Source organism: Silurus meridionalis, chromosome 6 (assembly GCF_014805685.1).
Source record: "Silurus meridionalis isolate SWU-2019-XX chromosome 6, ASM1480568v1, whole genome shotgun sequence".
NCBI lineage: Eukaryota > Metazoa > Chordata > Actinopteri > Siluriformes > Siluridae > Silurus > Silurus meridionalis.
Genome location: NC_060889.1, coordinates 19580760 through 19605717, shown reverse-complemented (window position 1 = coordinate 19605717; position 24958 = coordinate 19580760). Strand labels below are relative to the sequence as shown.

At 38.1% G+C, this 24958-nt stretch overlaps 1 protein-coding gene across 1 annotated transcript in view; it reads left to right on the top strand.

The window, feature by feature from the left end:
* Positions 1–150: 150 nt before the first annotated feature.
* si:ch73-335l21.1 (insulin receptor substrate 1-B) overlaps positions 151–24958 on the top strand; it is a 41826-nt gene continuing 17018 nt past the window's right edge. Inside the window, 3 exon segments of the mRNA XM_046851542.1 lie at positions 151–953; positions 16262–17029; positions 17032–19569. Of these exon segments, the coding sequence (XP_046707498.1) occupies positions 611–953; positions 16262–17029; positions 17032–19569 (3649 nt within the window). The 5' untranslated portion in view covers positions 151–610.

Here is a 24958-nt window from a genome sequence, read left to right as displayed (position 1 = left end):
ATCCCATACACGCCTTTTATAAATATTCACATATATATTTATAACCGGACATCTAAGGTCGTATTGACCCTCGTGTCAGTACTCAGTGACACTGAAAGCAGTTCCAGTGTGTATGTAGGATTTATATATATTAAAAAAAGTAACCTTAAAACGCTCAAGTTGACTTAAAAGGCAACGTTTTCTGCCAGTGAAATCTGATTCTGGTTGGCAACCTCGTCTTGTGAAGCTCGTCTCCCCTCCTATTTGGTACCCGCACACGCTTACACACACACACACGCACGCTCTTTAACTAGGGGGACGGGCGGTGAGTGACAGGCCGCGCGGTAGCAGCAGAGGAGATGATTATCATACTGTAAATTTATACGATTCAGTCCTGGCTAGACGGACCTTCTCTCAGCTTCACACACTTGGATGAGACGATCTTGGTGATGACATTGCCACCCCGTCGCCTTGGCACGGGACAAAATATAAGTGACGACCGTCTGACTTTTCCCGAAAAAAGAGATTGAAAGAGAGTAAGTGTATGAGAGATAGAGAAAGAGAGAGAGAGGAACGCAACGAGGCGAGCTCGTGTGAATGAATGAGGACGGCGCAGGACTGAGCGAGCGCGATGGAGAGCGAGGCTCCGACTTGCGAGGACGTGCGGAAGAGCGGCTACCTCCGCAAGCAGAAGTCCATGCACCGGCGCTACTTCGTGCTGCGCTCGGCCTCGGAGCGCGGGCCGGCCCGCCTCGAGTACTACGAGAGCGAGAAGAAGTTCCGCGGCGGCAAAGCGGCGGCGCCCAAGCGCGCGCTCGCGCTCGAGGCGTGCTTCAACATCAACAAGCGCGCGGACGCCAAGCACAAGCACATGATCGTGCTGTACACGCGCGCCGAGAGCTTCGCCGTGGCCGCCGAGAGCGATGCGGACCAGGACGAGTGGTACCGCGCGCTGCTCGAGCTGCACTGCAAGAGTGAGTTCACCACACACACACACACACACACACACCGATAACTCGTTCGGTGCACGCCATCACCGAAACGGTTGTTATAAGTCAGCATAGCGCGCGCAATCCGTAACGCATTAAACTAGTTTGCGGTTTGGAACACAGCCCCGAGCTTCACGTACTCGCACGTTGCGCTCTCGCAACTGAGTTGTTAAATGAGGTGTTAACGTGGCAGGTCCGTGCGCCAGTGTGCACACACTCTTCGTGCATTAAAATTGCATTCTCGCCTGACTTTAGTAGTCTGCGCCACGGTTGTTCGGGGGGCACTTCTTTCTTTACACCGCTTAAGCACGTGCTGGAGTTGCAGGATCAGGGCAGTAAAGTCTGCACTGTAGAGTGTGACTCCTTCTGATCATTAGAGCCTCATTCATGCTTATTGGGCTCGTTTAAAGTATTCATATTCATGAGTCAGGTTTAGAGCCTGGAGACCACACTCTGCCTTCAGATGCCAAGGGCTCCCCCCTAAAAGTGCAAATTATATATATGTTTAAATATTAATTCAAATGCGTGTTGGCACTTTGAATAATGACGCTAAATATTGCCCATTCCTGTAAAGCCCCACAAAATCAGCCCTCAACTGTGGTTGTGAACATTGTACTAAAAGATTCTGAAGAAGTCAAAGCAGCCTGGACCAGGACTAACCAAATGCAAGCAATAATAGTGTCCTTTATGCCAGGCCAGTCTGTCACAGTTTGTCTCAGTTTATTACTGGCTTTAAACCTTTAAAAGATCACTGACACCTCTGCATGAGTTTGAAGTGCCGCTTCTAGACCTTAAACGGATTATCTTTTGACAAGGGCAAACATAACCTAGACCCTGAAGTTCACGTATTTTGGTTTCCTTATCCGTGCCACCACACTGAGCTCCAGAGTTATCTTACGACTTCAGTGATCAAGTCTGCATAATCATGTCTTCACTTTAAAGACAGCATAAACACAACTTTTTCACTGTTTTTAAAAGACGCAATTCTCAAATATGTGAAAAACTGTCATTTTACACTTTTCTACACTACAGAAAAAGAGCCCCTCGTGAAAAATAAAAGCAGGAAACGTTTTAAAGGGACACTGTATTTAAGGGACACGAATAGGACCTAAACTATATCCAAATTAAGATTTAATGGTACACTGCATTCACATTCCCAAATGAAAAATACACAGACCATGTTCAAAAGACGTCCCTTTAAGTGTTCCTTTTTTTTAGTGTATAGCTCAGTCAGCATGGGTCGTGTGCATTATGTTTTTTTCTGCTGTTTTTTGTACCCTGTCCTGCTGATACAAGTAAGTGGCAAAAAAAAATGACAAGGAAAAACACGCATGCCAGTTCTTTCAAAATGTTTTATATGTGTAGAGGTTAGGTGTAAAGAACCATGCACTTGCAAGATTGCCAGAATAATTTGTTTCTCCACCCTGATTAGAAAAGATAAGCTTTCTTCTTCAGGCTCCTGCTTCCATAGTCCTAGTGAACTGTATAACATACACAGCAATACACATGCCAGCTGTCTGAGTGGTTTGGCAAAACTCATCAATCCTGTAAGACACTGGACCTGAAGTTACTGTCACCAGAAGTCAAAAAAAGATGTGTCCATGACTTTTCATAAGTGAAGCCTTCCACCTGCATGCTTGCCTGCCCCTTGGCCTTAAGAGATAAAACAAACAAACCACATGACACAGTATTGGCAAATAAAATCACAGGTCAAGGTGCTGCAACCTGGCATGTGTTATATAACAATGAGCTGATGACTGTCTAATCTGAGCTGTGAGCTCTAGAAGCTCTTCCAAACAGTATTGCACCGTCTGTGAAATGTCTGTTTTGAAATCATGACAGTATCTTATAAATGAGTAAAAGAAGAAACAGAGTTGTGGTGAGGTTGAAACAAGGGAGATCCTGCAGTTGTTAGTCATAAACTGTGGTGTCTATGGGCAGTAAAAAAAAATCCAGGAGTCCACTGATCTGTTTCTCAGATGTTTTGACATTTGTGTTAAGCACTAATTAAATTTGAGAATGCAAAAGTAATGTTGCTTATACCCTTTAAGAGTTGCTTACTTTGGGGTGGATTAGTGATAATGATAACCTTATGTAGTAATGCATCAATTTATGTTGACGTAGTTATTGGCAAATATCTGGGAAGACCACATAACCAATTTATTAAATTTAGCTTGTTTTTAGAAATGGAAAGTCATCAATTAGCTTTTTTCATCCAGTAACCACAGTTTATAGGATGACCAGAGTCTTGGGAATGTACTGTACTGTACTGGTACCAGAGAAAGTATACGTATGCACCCTACATTCCCAGAGAGGCAACAGTAAATTATGGGTAGGGGGTGAGGCGATATTTGGGACAAATATTTTCCCATTGACAAAGTTTTTGAAACCCAGCCGCTCTGCCTAATACTTTAGTAACCACAGTTTGAATATGCAAACCACAGTGGGTCACTGGAGGGTTTAAACTGTGGAAAGGTTTAGAGAAGAGAGAAATGGTCTGAACCAGCATGTTAAAACAATGCTGAACAATCGACTTTAGATCCTGGGCCAAATTTTGCCACATGTGCAATGTTCCACACTCAAACTCACACATATATGGAGTAGAAGGCTCGTCTGTACATAAGATGGTATACAGCAGAGTGTAGATGTTCCAGTGCTCTCTATTTGTTCAGCTGTGGAGTGATTTCATGCTCGTCACACCACTTGATTTGTCCACACACTTAAACAGCACACAGTCTGAGACAGCATGTTCTGGTATGCCAGTATTCTGCTTACCTTTTATTTAATGAATAGAAATTTTGGGATATTCCATGGAGTTTTAAATTAATTACACTGAGTTGAGTTGAGTACAGTGTCAGGGATGAGAAGTTAATCATGAAAGGTGATATTATTTGGATCATGCATGTGCTGCCTTCTCCTGTATCTGCAAGTCGAGTGCAGAAAATTGCCAAATGACAACTAGGCGCCAGAGAGGTCAGCTTATTTACATCACACATTACCACCACATTGCCACCACCATCTCATGATATGTGTGTAAAAGACTTCTGTGATTGGCTGCTGTTTAGAACTCTTTTGGGTCTTGCTCATGTCTTTAATGTTGTGGCAATTTTGAGAAACATAGTGTTTCTCTGCACACGAACACACGCACACAAATAAACACACACAGGCACATAGACACACAAAGACTCACACAGAGCTGAAGTTGGGATAAATCTGTATTATTTTAACAAGCTACTTGCTACTAAGCTCGTGCCTAATACTGGGCTATTTCCTATGGTTCGAACATATTAGTGCACACTAAGTGTTCATACTCAATTAAAACATTTTCCATTGGATGATCCTGTGTTGGCTCTCTGTCCTGTCCAAGCCTTAAATCAGTAGGGTTATGCTGGCTTTAGATAAAGACTAGGTCTGCTTTTACATTTTACATTACTATATAATGTAGCCTAAGTGTGTGTGTGTGTGTGTGTGTGTGTGTGTGTGTGTGTGTGTGTGTGTGTGTGTGTGTCTGCGATAAACGAAAAACCGCAATAAACGGACTCACCCTAAAAATGCTATTTTATGTATACAGTACTGTACTGTAATAACATTTTACTCCATTTTATAATGAATAATTATATTTTTATCAATTTATGTAATTATTTCAACATAAAAACAATCCCCTATAAGTTTTTAGTCTATCGTTCTCTCCACGAGAGACCGGGAAAATCAGCGAAACAAATTAGTTATGTGGCAAATGCAATTCCGTGATAAACCGGGGGCACGGTATTTATATATATATATATATATATATATATATATATATATATATATATATATATATATATATATATATATATATATATAATGCAGTGCGCATTTCAGTTTGACCATTTTTATCAAAATATAAATAAATAAATATAAAAGTGCCGAAATCTAACCCTTAAATGCAACACATTTATTCACAACACCCTTTCTTTACTCAGGTATAAAGAAAATAAAAAAATTTTTTTTTCATCACTAAGCATTTGTTTTACTAGTCTCGAAACAAGCACCAAAAAACCCCATGGTGTACACATCCGGCAATTTTAACTGTCTGTGTAGTAACATGGCAAAAGTTTAGGTTGGCGTTCTGATGACTTATGTAATTAGACACTATAGTTACTATAATTACAACATTTACAATAATATTTTGTCTTTATGCTCTATGTTGAGTATGGTTTCACTAATAATTAGGGTGTTTATGTATAAAAGTGTTTTTAAAAATGCAAAAGCCACATACTGAGTTTAACTATCTTTAATTTAGACTTTTGAAAGTTTATAGTGGCTGCTTGTTGAGGAGAGCAAGGGGGATGTTTTCTTTTTAACAAATTACTTATGCTGGGTTGTTTTTGTAAAAAAGAAAAAAAACAGCATTTGAATATGCAAGGTGAAGCAATTTGTGTAAATCAACATTTGTATTGTTTTTAATGATAAGTTGACAACACTTATTAATATAATATATAACACAACATTGTTTTGATAGTTTATGTTTAAAAAATACACAGACATTTTGTACTGTTGTGAAGCTATAAGCATCTAGAATATATAATTAATAACATTTTGTATAATAATTAATAATGAATAATTAAATGATATCAACATTAATGAAATATATAAACATTGAAAACAATCATGTGAACGTAGTAAAGCCACAGTAAATTACATTTAAAAACAGATAAGTTCACTAAAGTAGTAGACGAATGCTATAAAAAGAGAATTGATTAAATAGGCTGACAGGCTTGATTAAAAAAAAGGAAAAAATATGCAAACTATGCATTGCTGTACAAATGCATAATCACTGAATTACATTCACTGAAAACCACAGTAGTGACTAAAAATGTAATCGTTTACTGCTGCTCTTATTTGCTGCATTGAAAATTTGTGTTTGTTCGCATTGTTTTAATTAAATCTATCACTATGTCGCTAGCAAGCTGATATAAGCCATATATATATATAAGCATTAGATAATTTCTTTCTATCGTTAAATTAAACTTAGTTCTACTATTATATTAAACGTACTATATTAACTAATTATATTAAAATGACTATTCATCTTACACTGAATTAGACGCTCTTTCCATGCACCTCTATTCACAAACCAGACCACTCTCCTGTATGTACCTGCACAGACGTATACAAATCCTCAAGCTGAGATCATTTATTTATTTTGTCTCACAAAAAAATGACAAAGGCTTTTTTCTTTTTCAGCTGGCCTGTACAAGCCAGTGAGGAAATAAAGGTCAATGGGTTCATTTGATCGTAAACCGTAAGATACATTTTGCTTGCCAGCTCTGTCCAGGAAGACAATTTTGAGGTTAAAAACAAATGAATAGCTACTGTTTTAAGGGAGGCAGCAGTCCGCCTTTCGTTGACTGGGCATTTAAGCACAGTTCATTTCTGGGAAATTATGCTCATGCTTACCAGACAGAGCTCAGCGATTAAATACTTTTGACATGTTTTATTACATGAGCACAAACAGTCTTTTCTCAAGAGTACACACAACTCTGTTTTCCCTTTAGAGTTCAGAATACTGTATACAGTGTGCAGATGATCCGTTTGCAATAGAGAGTAATTGTGCCAAGTTTTTTTAATAGCCAACCATATGGAATGCAATGTACATACACAGGTACATGCAAATTCAGCCTAGATTTTACCTACTGGAGCTGACGCACTTGCTCCATGTGGCGTTTTCAACACATACACCAGGATGTTATGTTAACAGACAGCAGACAGATATTTACCCAGGATATAAAACAGGATGATTTTGGCCAATGCTATATTCACTACACGTAACATAGTTAACCAACTAAATAGTTTGTTTCTAAAAAGTGTGTGTTAATAAAGCCTTATTAAAGTCTTAATTTTTATATTTCATAAAGAACTATTAAGAGGACGAACCTCATTTGAGAGTTTAACCTTTAAACACTTACTCAAAAACACAGACACACTCTCTCTCTTTCTCTCTCTCACACACACACACACACACACACACACACACACACACACACACTTTTACACACGCATTTATACAAACATACAGCCTCAGGTAATTGCCACAAATTCAACCCTGACTGGCAATTTTACCTGTTTTTTTTTTTAGTTTGAAAGAGTTCTGACAAAATGCACAGTGTATTTTTTATTATGCATGAGATGCAGAGCCAATCGTGTGCTCAGTTTTGTGACACTTCAAGTTTACTTTACTCAGCACTCACGGATAGAGAACCCTTGCTGTCGGTTGGCACTGTTGGTCTAGCAGGATTCTAATGTTGTTTCTATGGGTGGTCCAAAGGGGGCCAAGGCTAGTAAACATCAGGTCGCTTTGCCCACTCAATTTGAATTACATTTAAATAACTTTATAGACATAACCAATATATTTTAAGAATAAATGTTGAACAAATATTGATACATTTTGATGAATTGATTTACCTTTTGATCATTTCTAATTAGGCATTTATTAATGTGTAATAGGCTTCTGCATGCAAACAACAGCAAATAAAAAATATATATATATATGGCCTTTTGAAATGTAATTACTAAATTCTTACTAAATAAACATTTTATTTTTAGTATTTTTACATTATACATTTTTGATGTTATATAGTAAACAAAAACTTAAATGAGACAGAATATGTTTTATTTTTTTTATTCTTTATCTTTGCACATTCTAGGCATTTTTTATTCAGCCTCATTAGGTGGTCACCTGGAAATCCCAGCTTTAACTTCAAACTCCAGTTCAGCTCATTCCAAACCATTTTAACCTGATTTAGATCAGGTGATTGTGGAGGCCAGGTCATCTAAAGCAGCACTCCAGCACTCTCCTTCTTGAACAAATAACTCTTACATAACGTAGAGGTGTTTTTTGTGGTCAATGTCCTGTTAGAAAACAAATTATGGTCCCACTAAGTGCAACCCGCATGGGATGGCATGTCACTGCAAAATGCTGGTTAAGTGTGTACAACATTTTTACTAAATCACCAATTCTTTCACCAGCAAAGCACCCCAACACCATCATACCTCCTCTCCACTGCTCCACTGTGGGAACTGCACATTCAGGAACCATCCATTCACCCTCTGTTAAACATTCCAGGTGACCACTGTAAGAAATTATAGACTGCCTCAACCCAGATTCCACTCCAAGATAACTCTGACTCAAGTTATATTTTAGAATGAGGTCATCCCCAAAATGGCTTAAATAACATAGAGGTAGTTATGTAATATGTGTAGAAAGTTAGGTGAATAATCAATATTAGTATGGGAGCAGCAGCAGAACATCAAGGACCATCTCTGTCCTAAAGGAGTACGTAACTATAATTACCATTTAAACAATACCCGACCATTTGGGTGGTAAGTACTATAACCAGTCGAATGTGTATGTGAGCATGATTACCATTTACAGACATCCAACTAGACAATAGTATCAGCTGGCCATTTAGGAACAAAAAATCCTTACCCTCAATTTGCATTTAAAGCTAAATCTCATTTACATTAAAGGCAGAAAACAGTATAAAATGTCTGAGCAGGAATTGTCCTGTGTCCTTTTTGACTCCAATGAACCCAAAATACTTGTGTGTTTTGTCACTGCTACACTGTAATAAAATTTTTCATTAAGATCTTTGTTATCCTCATCATTTTCTCTTTCATATAAATGTAAATGTGACGAGAGAACGCCATGAGTTTGCCAAGATGTCACTAAGCTAAATGTGTCTACTTTAAACAATCGTAATATATAAAACATTTTCTGGGTTGTTTTACGCGTTTTTATATACAGCATAAATCCATACATGTTCTTTTGTTATTTTGATGTCTTCAGTATCAATGTACAATGTTGAAAATAATAAAAATAAAGAAAAAACACTGAAGAAGAACGTGTATCCAAACCTTCAACTTGGATACCACTTTTCTGAGCTTATGCAAATGTTCTTTTCCAGAATTCCTATTCCTTGCAACAACAACAACAATAATAATAAAAACAATGACAACAATAATAATAACAGTATCAATACAAACAATAATATCATTATCAATACAAACAATAATAACAGTATCATGTTTGTATCCGGATGATACCAAAGCCATCTGTGGCTAAAAGCCAAGGAATCAAAGGTCCTCACGCTCTTTGGGTAGGAGGGATGGCATTAAATCTCTTCGTTGTCAGTCATAGTGACATTAGCCAATCACAGGCTTAGGTCAGGTCTGTCGACAGATTTTGCTAGGTTGCACCGTAATAAAGAAATATGTGGCTGGTTAACTTAATGTATTTTGTAGAAAGCACCTCTCTCCCTCTTTAAAATGTTAAATGCCAGCTTGTTCTTTATATCCTGCTGCCAAACCCTGTAGGTAGATCTGCATCCAGAACAGGGTGTGGTAACTGTATAATTTCCCAGTTCAAGTGCTAAACAGAGGGGCTTTTTTGTGGGTGTCTGTGAAGAAATAGACTTTACTTTGTCAGAGCTTACTGGTGAACAATTAACAACAAAATTTCTCCTTCTTTCTCTCTCTATATCTGCGCTCATTTCTTTTGACACAAAGTGCCACCTTGACATGACAAGAAGCTCTTGTTTATTCTAACCAGCCAGTATTAGGTAGGATCAAGCAGTGCCAGCTTCTGTATGTGTGTGTGTGTGTGTGTGTGTGTGTGCACTAACAAAAAATGTGTGAAATGAGCCTCAGAGGTTGTGCGAGTGTGTCCATTTGGAAGAGGGAGGTGGGAGTGTGAGACAGACGGGGACACTTGGCAGCTAAGGAAAAGCTTAGAGATTCCAGGGTTTTAAATGGGACACAGACTCTTCATTTCTCTCACTCAGTTGCTCTGTCTTTCTCTGCTCTTACAATTTTTCTGGGTTACACACAGCTGTTTTTTTTTTTTTTGCTTTGTAACTCCTCATCCTTATCCTAGAAATGGAATTATTTTTCCATACAGTGCCTAAGACAGTCCTAAAAAATCCTCTGATAAAACGCACTAATTCAAACATTAAGTGAGCCAGCATACAGTAAGGGCTTCTCATCTACACAGACTGACTTCCTCAAAATGTCATGATCTAGTAATTTAGATTATTATGGCTTTTATTCATGGGTGTTTGTGAACTGATATTTGGGCTATATTTTAATTACTATAGCTCCATTGCCTTCTCATTTTAAATAGATTGCTTATGTAACAGTTTCTCTGCTCTTCCTCCTCCTCTCCCTGAGTCTCACTGCCTTTCTATGGTGGTGTATGGTAACACACACTGCTTTAAACACTTTACCAGCTCTCAGGCACTTTCCACAAAATACCCCCAGCTGTATTAAAAGATTTTGATTCATTTTCAGGGGTCCACATATATTAAGTTCTTGATATTTAGGTTTAACAATCAATAATTATGTCCTTATTGCAAATAGACATGCAGTGTTTTTTGCATTTATGCACGGTTAGGTTGACAACGCAGACAAACCTTAACCTGAATAAGTTATGAATTATGTAGGGACTGAATAACAAAACATGCTGATTGTTCAAAAAGCTGGTTCAAAAGCTGTGAGCCTGAAAAATTATACAGCGACTAAACAGAAATATAAAACTGTTATAGTGTTGTTATATATAGTCAGTGTTGTTTTATAGACTAAAATAAGTAAATAAGTAAAATAACAAAAGTCAATTTTGTTTACTGCTGGTTGGTTGGATCTTGTTTGTCCAGATACATTTTTTGGCAACTGCCTGCTCATGAGTAGAACTTAGTAGTGAGCAGAATTTACATGTATATAAATAAGGTTTATTATAATAATCTATAAATTATATATAAACTATAGATGATTTCTGTTTTTAAACCTCAGGGATTTCAAATCAAAAACAGACTTGTAATCTTTAATTGTAATAATTTAATCATATGATAATAAAATTTTCCATTTTCAGCATTTCCTTTGATGTATAATATATAGTGTTATATAGTATAAAATAGTGAAGTAGTATAATTACTGTATCCTTATTATAATGATCAAAACCAAACTGTGTATATGAAAGAGAGAGAGGGAGAAAGAAAAAGAGAGACGGATGGAGAGAGAAAGCGTATTGAATCCCAGCATGACATGGCAAAATAGTCCAGCCTGATAGATAATTAAATATACAGTCTGATATAGTTGTAAAAGTAAAGGCAAAGCAATGGTAGAATGATTGGGTAGAAATAAAGCAGCATGTAACACAGCTGCATTTGTGTACACATGAAGACGTCTTTAACCTTTTTAAGCCTTAAGTGATGCCTTACAGCTAAACTAATTATATCTTTATACTAAACAGACCAGACCTGTGTTATATTAAAATAGATGAAATGATACTCTTTTTTGTTGGGTTGTTACATAAACAAAGCCACATATCATTATTGATATGTATAATTGATCATTTCAGTCAGTTCAGTTTATGGAAAATAGCTATTTGTGTGTAAGTATACACATTAGCAAGATTTATGGGTGGTATTTAACTGAGACTTTGTCATAAGTCTGCTCTATGAAGTGAATCCTAAAATGAGTCACTGTTTTTTTGTAGTTACTCTGCAGGAGGTTTTTATTTTGTTTATAGATTTCACAAACAGCATTAAGAAACCTATTTTTGTTACTTTTACACAGATGCAAAAAACAGACTATGGCCTTATGTACATATTTCTCTACTTTGTGTAATTGTAGAAAAGAGAAAATGTTAGCTAATGTAAAACTAATAATTGTGTTACAAACTGTGTTACCGTGATGTTCACTCACACCTTTTATAAACCCATGTTTTTCCAACTTTCCTATTGTTTATAAATCCTTATTTTTTTATAATTATGTTTGAAATGTATGTTTTTTGGACAATTTGTTGGACCATTAATTATATGATTCTGTGTGCAGTAAGAAATAAACTCTGATTCACATTTCCTTCCAAGTGCCGAGATGTTTGTCCTTATACATGACATTCTCTGTTAATGTCTAGTAGTTAGCTAAAGTGGCCTATTTGAAAGTGACTTTAATTTTAATTAGGGCTACAAATAACTATTATTTTGATAATCGAATAATTTAACAATCTTTTTTGTTTCGCTTTTTATAATTATATAAAACCCTAATTCAGGGAATTTATGTATAAAACTGTACTTTAAAAAATGCAAAAGACAGATATTGAGTTTAACTATCTTTCATTTTGACATTTTAAAGATTATAGTGGATGCTTATTGAAGAGTGCATAAAGGATTTCTCCTTTGAATAAATTCACTCATGCTGGGTTGTTTCCTTCTGTAAAAAAAGTAAATAAACATTTGTATTGTTTTTAATGATTATTTCAGATGCCAAGTTAACAACCATGCTGTAAAAAAATACACATTTTTGTTTAGTGAAGATTTAAGCATCTAGAATATAATTAACTTAATTTTGTATAATAATAAGGAAATTATATATGAATACCTTAAATATATAAACATTGAAAACAAGCATCTGAAGTGGGCAAATGCTATAAATAGAGAACGAACGGAGAAACACAGCAAGCTAACAGACTTGATTAAAAACAAAGAAAGAAATGTACATTGGTGTACAAATGCATAAGCATTTGCTGGAAACCACACAGTGGCTAAAAATGTGATTGTTTACTGTTGCTGTTATTTGCTGCTTTTAGATTTAGTGTTTGTTCGCACCGTTTTAATTGAATTCATCACTATGTTGTGAGCGAGCTGATTGCACAACCCGATGCTTGCGAGTCACGACAGAACAGATCCAGTGTGACTGTCCCAAAGTTACAAGCAAACAGATTACACAATAATACTTCATTACACTATACCATTTTCTCATGATGAGGGTTATACAGTTTCTGCTTACCGTGCTGATGTTTCGACTTCATCCGTGACACCAGTGTGTTTTTTTTTCCAGCTGTCGATTGACTCTGTACTCTCCGCCATATCACAAGTGGATGTGTTATCTTACCGTCATGCTAACCCGTATATTTAGATATGTATGAATACATTATTACTATAAATATAATATATATGGAATGTTATTTGGAATGTGCAGATAATGTTAAACAGATACAAATGCAGATATTTGTAGCACTATTTGTTTTTTATTTTTTGTTTTTTCTTGTCTGGTTGGGAATTTCGGTGTGCTGCAGGACTAAGATCCCATGGGACAACAAAAATGTTGCGCAAGCGGAAGGTTTTTATTTTCATGTGGGCCAGATTAAGTGTGCAGATATAAAGCTTGTGGTACAAATGAAGACCACATTCATTAACATGAACATATGGCAATTTACCGCATTACTTCATTCATTATTGCTATACTATATACATTTACTTTAGGATACTAGGATACTTAAGGATAATAAAAAAGATATATTTTGGGCAGGTATAAACAAAATAATTAGAATAAAAAAAAAAATTCCACTGTTGCTGACCAATGAAATAATGAACTCAGGTTGATATAATTCACAAAGACTCACAGCATAGTGGTAGGGTTCACATAAAAGAAAAAAAAAAAAGGCTGGTTTATGCCATGTCCACATTGAAATGGAATTTTAATACAGATACAGTTTAGGACATTTGGGGCCATTAACTGATAAGGTACAAATAGCGGCATTTTAAAACGCAGATTTTAAACTTAGTTTTGGGAGAGAGTATCTAAAACTCTCAAAAAAAGAGGTTTAAAAAACAACTTTGCCATGAATTTCGACTTGTCACACCCCTTTCATGCTGCTCCACCTACATCAGCCCAGTTATGTTTATTTCTGACAACCAGAAGAGCAAATGTGGGAAAAAAAAAAATCCTTACTCCAAAATTCAAACAGGAAATGAGAGTCCTAAATTTTATGGATTCTTCTAAACTGTAATGTTGTTTTTTTTTATAATACATTCAGGCCACACTGTTGTCAGACTGTCTATTTAGTCCAGCATGGCTGCAGTGGTGTTCTGAACTTGGTGCATAACGCTCTTAGATCAAAGGTGCCGAATGGGAGCATCGCCAGCTTCAAGTGGTGTGCTTTTGCAGAAGGATGTGAAGTAAGCACTCATTAGGTAAACACTGCACACTCTGTTAAAGAGCTCCTTCAGAATAACACAGTAGAATAGTGTGTTTGTGTGAGGTCCATGCTTTCACTGCTATGGTAAAAACTTGGACCTGTCCCTTATTTACCAAAACTTTCTCTGGCTCTTTTTTCTGTCTCTTCTATTTTTCTAAAAACACCATTATTTAGAGAAGTGTCAGTCCTCGTAATATCAACTTCTGTCCCTTTAATACATATTTTCACAAAGGAAAAGAGTAATGAACAGAAAGAAATTTTCATATGGATTGCTAATAAGCAGCTCTGCAATGCTTTCTTTTTGTGACTCAACTAATGTTGGCTGCAGGCATAATTCAAGTTCACCAAAAACTACACACACACACACACACACGATATAGTATAACTACCTGCTGGAAAAATGATAAAGACAAAATGGTTTGGCTCTTAATGTTTTCGGAAAAGTGGGAAATAGAAAACACCTTGCAGGTTTTCTGTTTTTGTTCGCGTAACTGAAATGTTCTGGCAACGGTGGCGGAAGGGTGAGTCAGAGCAGAGAGCAGGGTGTCCTTGCAAGTGCGTGCCTTAGTACACTTTTCTCCATATGGTTGTGATTGTCTTACGCATTGCTGCACTGGAGACAGTGTGAGGGAAAAACACAAATATATTCAACAGTGTGTCACGTTTCTTGAAATTGTTTTCGTAGACCAAAATGCATGTACTAAATACACACACACACAAACACACACACACACACACACATACACAAACACTTTTTATGGTCCATTTAAAGTCTGGCATTTTCCATTTTCAGTCAATATTTCACTGTTTACTTTAAATCACAGACAAAAAGGCTTTATTAATCTTTAAGCCTTGGTTAACATGTTTAATAATGATGAAGTAAGATTATAAAATCAATTAGATCATCACATTTTTTTTAAAGTAATACACAAAATATAAATTCAGAAAATTTCTCTGGACTGAAACCAGAAGTTCTGAAATTTTATTATAGATGAGCTTTTTGCTTTCTTGAACAAATTATTTTACTTTGTCATTTATATTACTACAAGGTAATAATATCCATTAAGGTATAATACATGATTTTCATATTGACTGGGATTTCTGTTTTTAGTTGGAAAAACAAACTACTTTTTCAGTGAATTTTCAGCATTTTAGTGTGTGAGAATTTTTAGTGACTGAAGTTTTCATTCATTCATAGTTTTTATTTAGTCTTTTAGTCCCATTTTGTGCTATTTTAGAAAAGTCTGCAATGTGTAGGTGCATTAAATTGGCAGTTCAATAGTTATGGGCTGTTCAAAATTATCATTACTGTAACAAAGCAATCTTACCCTTTTTGCTACATATGCAGACAGTTATAATACATAATAAAAGCTGTAATATAGCTATAATAAAAAGAAAATTTCATTTGCATACTCAATTTGAGTAACTGGGTAGAACTATTATAATGAAACATTGACTGTGATGACTGGTTTATTATCTAAAAGTTCTCTGGAATTTTTTTTCTTTGTTTTGCTGCCATTCTTGAAACATACCCTGAGGTCTAGCTTTTCCATGCAGGTGGTTATCAGAATGCTACTGAGGTGGAAGAGGATCACTCAACTGGTTCATGCAGGCATCAGATTTTAGGACATTTTGGTGAAACTAGTCAGTGCTTGTGATATGTGTGTGTGTGTGTGTGTGTGTGTGTGTGTGTGTGTGTGTGTGTGTGTGTTTGTGTGTGTGTGTGTGTGTGTGTGTGTGTGTGTGTGTGTGTGTGTGTGTGTAAGGAACAGCGTGTTTAGTATTAATCCATTAATAGACATTCACGTTGTGTCACATTTAGGATAAGATGCTTGGCATTTAGTTTTTTTTATGCGCTTTATCCTGCATGTATATTGTAGATCAGTTTCAATGTATTTATTAGACAAATATCAATACTGATGTTAATTTTTTACTATCTAAATTTGTAACTTAAATTGTTAGTGTTTATATAGAGCATAGAAGACATGGCCAGAGTGCTTAGCCTATTTGGGAACAAAAACTCCTGGGGGAAACTCCCTCATGAATGTGGTTGAAAATTTGCCAAGAGAGTACAAAGATTAATCAGTTTGTTTAGAATTTAAAATATAAAATGGATTTGATTTGTTCACATTTTTTTTGGTCAATGCACAATTCTGTATGTGTTAATTCATAGTGTTCATGCATTCATTATTATTCTTACCTAGTAGATTTGTCAAATGAACAACACCTTTTTTGAGCTTCTTTATTTATAACTTGTGTTTTCCTTGCTTTGTAGGTAAAGCACTGTGCGATGGTAATTCTGGAGATTATGGAGTTCCATCTCCTGGGCCTGCGTTTAAGGAGGTCTGGCAAGTTAAAGTTTGGCCAAAAGGTCTTGGACAAGCTAAAAACTTAGTGGGTATATACAGACTCTGCCTAACAGAGAAGACAGTCAACTTTGTCAAACTCAACTCAGATGCAGCAGCTGTCGTGTTACAGCTAATGAACGTGAGACGTTGTGGCCACTCAGAAAATTTCTTTTTTGTGGAGGTTGGCAGATCAGCAGTGACTGGCCCTGGAGAATTCTGGATGCAGGTGGAGGATTCAGTTGTGGCACAGAACATGCATGAGACTCTACTTGAAGCCATGAAAGCCCTCAGTGAGGAGTTTCGCCAGCGCAGTAAATCACAGTCTACTACAGCAGGAGCTGGGGGTGGTGCTACTGCATCTAATCCAATAAGTGTTCCATCTCGTCGCCACCATCAAAACCCTCCACCCAGCCAAGTGGGATTCATCAGACGACCTCGCACAGAGCCACCGGGAGCCACTGGAGGAGGAGGTGGAAACAGCAATTTTTGCTCCAGTGATGGAGCAAAAATAGATGAGGGTATTAATGCAGGGACAAAGGGTGTTAATAACAGTTCAAGTCCCACCACAAATGGGTCTTGTTCCACCACGCCCATTCTGAGGTCTACATCTGTACGTGCTCCCACACCAGTCAAGGCACAGCATACTCTGATGAGGTCCGTCTCGACTCCAGCCCCTTCACCTGCACAGAACCTCTCCTCTACTCAGGCAATGGATCTGATTTTGGAGCCACAAGTCATGAAACCACTGCAGCTGGTGGGGATGGAAATGGAAGCACTTACAATCAAATGCCTCTCCGTCAGCCTTCGGTTTCTGGTTCACTTAGTGATTATGGTTCTTCAGATGAATATGGTTCCAGCCCAGGTGAGCATTCTTTGCTGACTGCAGCCATTCAGGCAGGGTCTGTAGGTAGCTCAGGTGGGAATGAAGCTTCCAACTATATTCTTATGGCACAGAAAGGGGCATCCAATTCACTGCCAACTGACAACTCTCTGACACAGACTAGAAGGGTGTTAAGACGGTCTTCAGGTCGTGAATGTGATCCTGAACGTAGGATGGTCAGCAAAAGGGCGTCTCTGCCACCCATGGCCCTTGAGAGACTTGGCACTTACCGCAGAGGAGGAGATCTAGAGATTGAGGAAGACAACTATGCTATAATGTCTCGAAGTACCAGCCGTGAGTCTTTCAGCTCACACCAGGATTCAGAATCAACTGTTGGTGGAACCAGATATCTGGATGTTGCTGCAGAGTCCAAAGCTGAAGCAGGAAACTGCGAAACAGATGGACCGACAGTTACTGCTAATGGTAATGGAGGGGGTGACAATGGTTACATGTCCATGTTGCCAGGAGTAACAGCCCCTCCAGTGTCCCTCTCTCACTCACTATCCATAGCAGTGTCCGACTCTAAACCTGCAGATGACTATATGGCTATGACTCCCAACAATACTATCTCACTTCCTCAGCAGATTCACCTTCCTACTTCTACCACAGATGGCTATATGATGATGTCTCCAAATAGCAGCTGTTCCCCTGATCAGCGTGTAGTTTCAGGAGCCTGGATTGGCAGGAATAGTGCAGACAGTAGGTCTGGCAGTGATTATATGAACATGTCACCTATCAGTGTTCGTGCCAACAGCACTCCCTCTCCTCAAGAGTCTCTTACAGCATCTGAAAAACTTTCTCACCAACCTCCTCCCAAAATGGTATATTCTTACTATTCTCTACCCCGTTCTTATAAACACAGTAGCCCTAAACAATTTGATGATGGTTTAGGAAGAGGAAAATGTCTAGGCAGTGAACATGGAAATAGTCAAGTTCTTGGCAGTTGTAGGGGCACATCTAATTATCAAGAACCTGGAGGTGGACGGCACTTGTCTTTTTCCTCTTCATCATACTCATCCAGTTCAGCTAGCAGTGAAAGTCTGGGGGAGGGGGAGGAAAAGCTCACCCAGGTGAGAAAAACATCTTCAGGAGCTAAAGTAAAGTATAGTGGGGCTCTACAGCAGAGATTGGGGTCTTCAGCAGCTAAACATGCACAGGGCCAGAGGAATCGTCCTCTTAGTTTGTTTGTGGATGTTTCTAAAGCCAATACCTTACCAAGGGTCCGTGAGACCCCAGTCCCACCTGAGCCTAAAAGTCCTGGTGAGTATGTCAGTATAGAGTTTAAGAATGAAAGAAGCATCAGAGAAGTAGTTAGAGGACCTAGACAGGGTGGCTCCATTCCTGCCAGCTCACAACGGCTCTTGCCTAGGCCCACCTCTTGTGTGGCTGGTTTCTTACCACATCCTTGCAGCCCCTCTTCTGCTGTCCCTCCATCTGTTGCTTCAGAATATGTCAACATGGAGCTAGGAGCTCCCCCTTCACCATCATCCTTCTCCCTCACTCCCCTTGGTTTCCCTTCTTTTCCCATACCTCCAACGCCACCTACATCAGCACCCAAAGCTTGGGATGAGCAGGAATTAGCTCCACAAAATGAAGAAGAGACTGAGGTGGAAATGGTACATTCTGGACACAGGTCTCTATCGACCTCTGAGTCACTCGACTCTCCTATACCATGCGCTGACTATACAGAAATGGTTTTTGGATTAAGCTCAGACACAACCTCCAGCTCCACCACACCTAAAGAAACACTGTTGGACAGACAAGAATCCATGGTTCCCAACTTAACCATGGGCCTTAATTTAGATTTTCCAATGTCCAAACTTTCAAATCCAGATCATGGTGCTAAGGTAATAAGGGCAGACCCTCAAGCCCGGCGGCGCCACTGTTCTGAAACATTCCTGGCCCCTTCTTCATTGTCCTCATGCCCTGTAAGCTCCTCATCCTCTATGTGCGTGATCAGCGAGCACACCCAAGCCATAGCATGGCGACTTGGTTTAGATGGCATTTTGAGTGGCAATGGGGACTTGCTAGATATCCCAAATCAGCATACTAGCCATGGTTTAACTAACATAAATACTACCCAGATTTCATCTACAGACCAAGGTCTCAACTATATAGACCTAGACTTGGCTACAAGGGAGAGCTCACATCTTGCAGTTGATGTTCAGACTACTGGCCAAACAGCAGCACGTCTCTTTTCATCTGTTTTGGGCAGTGGAGCATCTGGAGGTGCTGGAGGAACTGGAGGGTTGAGCAGTAATGCATCAAATCTCAACACTTATGCTAGCATTGACTTCTACAAGTCAGAGGAGCTACGTTCACACCAAGGCCCCAACAGCAGCAAAGACAGTACAGGTAAGAGCAGTTTTCTTCTAGTCCTTTTCTCTTCAAATTAATAATAGTTATAATGTAAAGTTAAATTATTTTCAACCAAATCCAAAGGAAATAGAATAAAATTAATAAAACACATTCTAATGATATCAGAGGGGCATATGTTTGAAATACAAAATAAAGAATAAAGATCCCTATCCCTAGATCGATTGAAAACAGACGACTTTATAGGGCAATTGTGTAGTTGTACATTTTATTCATGTCCACCTGCTGCCACTGAGTGCAGTTACCATCTGTCTCCTTGGCTTTAAACTGACAGCACTGGTTAGAAAGCCATGTAAAGTTCACAATAATAAATCTCTCTTTACTTTATACTACTTGATTTTTGCATTACGATGATCCAGAAAATTTGCTGTTTGAAAGTAATTGGAATCATGCCACACTGCAAGATTGTATTTTATCAAGTAATTTTTGGAAGATTATAGTTTTGGTAAGTTTTAGTAGTTGCTGGTGATTAGGTTTTTTTCCCTGTCATTACTGACTTTTTTTATTGTCTATTCATTATATTTCCACTCATATTTATGGACAGTTTAGATGCGTTTTAGTGAAATGTTCCTCTTGACATTTTGTGTGCAGCATGAGGTGTAGCATATCCAACTACTGAGCTAAAATTAGGTTATGTTTCTTTAATACCGAATAAGATTAAGGTTGGGGTTAGAGAAAGTAGTTCTAGATCATTATAAATAGTATTTCTTCTACCCAGAGTATTTGACAAAGCAATTGTGTTGGCTCATTCGGCAGCAGGGAGCGAGTGTGTGAGCTTTTCATGTTAAGTTGGCAGTGTGATCAGGTTTCTGGGGGATGTAGTGTACTAGCTGTGAATGTTGAAACAGAGCCAAACTAACACTGACACAGTACTGGCTCAACCTCTAATCTCCCCTTCCCTTTTTTTTTTTTTTTTTTGAAATAATAAATCAATATTCTGTTCAGAACACATCTGGCAGACTTGCAGCGTGTGCATGTACATATGTGCATATATGTATGTATGTGTGTGCAGGTTGCTTCTGTGTTGTCTGTATAAAAATATTTTTCAGGCTTGAGTAAAGAATTGGAAGAGAGCCCTGATCAGTTTTGGAATGGAAAACACAGAGACAGTGATACAAAGAGATGGTGAGAGAAAAAGATGGCACCAAAAAAAGCTCATGTGTATGAGAGCCGGAGAGAGATAGACAGTGTGCTAGACATGCAGATGGTAAAGACAGAAGAAAGAATTTGCCCTTTTCTCTTTACCACAAAATAATAATGATCAGAGTTGTGGGGATTTTCCCAGCCGAGACTCCAGACTGGGTCTTCGTGGCGACATCTGATATGAGACAATGGGGGGAAGGAGGAGTAGAGAATATAGTGGAGAACAGTGAAGTGAGAACAAGACAAACGGCAGAATAAAGTGAGCAAAAGAGATGGGGGGGATCTAAAGAGGGATGCCAGTGAAATAACTCTGTCTGGGCTTGGGAGGTTGATGTGCGTAGGTGTTTGCTTTCTTTCACTCTGTGTGTCAGAGTGTGGGTGTGTAATACAACTGTACCAATGTAGTCGTTGTGCATCTGTAATTATCTTTCTTTCCCACTTTCTCTCTCACCCTTACTTTCTCTCCTTGCATTTCTCATCTTCTCTAACCATACAAACTGCTAAATGCTAAAATATTTATATAAAAATGCATAAATCCCAGTGATATCATAGCTATCGGTGGCCAGGATTTCAGGAATACTCCTTTTAATGTCACAGCAAAGTTAGACAGTTAAGGGCATTTAAAAGCTCATTTATGTAGAAGAGGTTGGATAGTGCTTTCTAAATGTGTTATGCTATTCTGTGATTAAGCATGAGCAGTTAAAAATGCAGTGGAATGGATTCATGTGTCTTGATAGCTTGAAGCACTTGATAGCTGTTGCCCCTCTTTGTTATTAGCTCTCATGTGGTTCTCGGCTAGTGGGGAGGAATTGCCAGGATTAAAATGTTGGGGGGAACGTCAGTCATGACATTGTCATTGCGCCAAGAGTGCAATATTTTTTTTTTTTTTTTTTTTTTTTTGGGGGGGGTATTACTAGTAGTACTAGTAGTAGTATTTGCTAGTAATACTTTTGTATTACTAGCAAATTACACCCTTAAATAAGGTATTACATTAACAAAGCTAGTGGTTAGTGTTGCCCTGAGAGGCTGTCACTGAGGTAATTGCTGAATCAATTACTAAGCAACAGGTGATTTCCATCTATCAATAATATCAATTCAATGATTGCTTAAAATATGGTACACCGTGGGACTACCATTTTAGTGGGTAAGAATCAACTACATGAGCTAGCTAGCACAACACTGAATGATGAACACATGTATCTGGTCTTGATATGCAAAAATAAAATACTAGGCAGTATGTATGTTTCCATGAGAAAATTACAGTATGTTTATTTTAGATTTGGATGTTAGGAAGCAAATCTGGTAAGCACCCATGCAAACACACAGTGACACAGTGGGACACTGTAAAGTTCTGGCTGGTCTCCACCCTGCTAGAGCACACACACGTGGCAGCAGCCGTGCTGTGGTGCTGCCACGTGTGTCCTCTCAGTGAGTGCTCGACTGCTGTGGTTTGCTACTGGCACCAAGGGGGTTGATGCCACCACAGAGAGGTAGAGCATGAGACATACAGACAGAGTGACAGATGTGCTGCAGATGTAAGCGTGTAGTTTGAACCTTAACCAAGTCAGAAAGGGTGAGGCAAGGTGAGGGTTATATAGTACACACACATAGTGCATTTAGTTATTTCGGTGTACTGGTTTTGAAATGAAGCAATGAGGTTAAAGTGCAGAGTGCCAGCTGTAATTTTATGTTATTTGTATCTTTATTGCCTAAGCATTATAGGAATCCCTGCCAAGCAACTGTCCATTTAGTTATGGGTTCCACCTTATGTGCGCACAAATGTGCACATACATACATACATACACACATACATACACATTTGGTTTAAGAAACCAACCCTCACACTGGAGTAGCTGTTTCATGCTGTTTTAACAACTCTCACCAATTCAACTCCTGTTTACATTTCCAACTCTGCAACTCACTCATACATTTGCCCTCTAAATGTTGTGTTCTGTGGTCTGTACTCCTACCTGTTTGGTTTGAGGCTAAATTGTCTCATTCAAAATCTACAAACATTTAGGTACAAAAGGTACAATAGTATTTTCTTGTCTGTTATCAATACTGATATTATATAATTAAGGTACCATGCTTTAAACATTTCTGTGATATCAAATTGCCTCAATTGTCATCTAAAATTATGGATATTGACAAGGTCTAATGCATGGACCATGTAATAGCTGTATTAAGTTAATGGGATGTAATTAGATTCTTAAATACTAGCTATACAGGCACATTAGTGAGTGGGATGTATTCGGCAGCAAACAAACATTCTGTCCTCAAAGTTGATGTGTTAGAAGCAGGGAAAATGGGCATTTGACTGAGTTTAACAAGGGCCAAATTGTGTTGAGGACTGGCTCAGAGCATCTCCAAAACTGCAGTTCTTGTGGGATATTCCTGGTCTGCAGTGGTCAGTATCAATCAAAAGTGGTCAAAGGAAGGAACAGTGGCAGTGTCATGGGTGGCCAAGGCTCATTGATGCAAAAACTGGCCTGTGTGGTCCAATCCAACAGATGAGATTCTCTAGCTCAAATTGCTGAAAAAGTTAATGCTGTTAATGTTTCATGGGTCAGGACTGTTTTGGCAGCAAAAAGAGGACCAACACAATATTAGGCAGGTGGTTGTAATGTTATGCCTGATTGATGCGATTTACTATTGTCTGATCGGTGTATATTTTTTCAAAGGATACTAATATAATGATTTTTTAAACATTAACCCGATACAGCCAATTAATTTTCTTAATGCTGATTTTATGGTAAATTGAATTACTGTGTTGGATACTTTGTTGTTTTACAGACAATCCTGTGACATTTCAGGCTAGATATGTTACATCAGATAAGATCAGATTCAGAATAGTTTTTGCTTTCGGATATTCAATTTAGACATTTTTAGAAAAATTAGTACAGTGCTGATACTAGATCATCTCGATACCATCTCTACATGTAGGTGTCATGTTGACCTGTCAAACTTCTTTTCTCAAAAATCTCTGCCACATAAGAACCTACAAGACCTACCACCTGATTAGTCACCTGTTACTGCTCTCATTTCCCAGACTTCTAATCACACATCTGTTCCTAATAACTGGTTTTCTACAAAAACACATAGCAAAACTTGGCTCATTGTGAGCTATCACTTCTAGCTAATCAATAATGACATGACCAAGATTATTGAGTGCATGCTGCACTGGTTTTGACCCTGTTTGTTCAATATCTTGAGTTTCCTTTGACTATTTAACCCTGTTTTGCTGAGGGTCTGAACTATTGCCTGTTTATGACTTTGCCCTTTAGGTTTGTCTACTTTGTTATATGCATGAATAAATTCGCACTTGCATCCCAATCACCTAATTGTTGCTCTTTCAAAGTCATTCACTCCAACTTTGTTCGTAATGGTCACAAGGAATTAAATAACAGTTCTTCTTTAATGAATTGAACATTGCTACTTAGTACTTCTTTGAAGCAACAGTTAAATATTAGTCAGTTTGAGTAATGAATAATGAGTGTTTTTCCAGTCATACCCTGCCAGTCCTAAAGGATCCAAAACCAGTCTGTACTAGCATGAGAAAAAGATGGTCCAAGAATGAGGATTGGTGACGAGAGGGAGGGATGATGGAGATGGAAAGAGTGAGAGAGGAAGAGCAAGAGGGGATTACATTTGACTATTTATATGTGTCCCTGAGGCAGACTAATTTATGCATGGTCCTGCATCCTGTGGCCTTGTGGTAGAGAAGCTTTGGGTCATTCAGTACACCACCCTGCCTGCAGCACATTGAGTTCATTCAATCTGAGATTCAGACCACTGTGTTTATTAATTATGGTTAAATTGAGGAACTGTTTCAGGATTTTAAAAACCATCTCCTGAATCCAAAACTAGCAGCTTGCTGTGAGGAACTTGAAAGGCACTTCTGGTTGTCAGCACCCACTCAAATTTAGGAAAGATAGATATATCGTGTTTATGTTTTAAGAGAATAAAAATGATCAACTGTGTGCTAAATAATGCAGTAATGTAATATTGGGGCGTGTCCTGGGATGTCCCATTCTTTGTATGTTAAAACACAGATTTGTCTTCTTTAACTCTGCCAAAGTCTGCCTTGATCTTGCATTTGAATATATTTTTTTCATTTGGCTTACAATGAGTTTGATGTCTTGCATGAACCTCTGGCAAAGGTATTTTTTTTTGCTCACAGGGGTAATGCACCTTTCCAAATGCCATGGCTATGCTTGATGAAAGT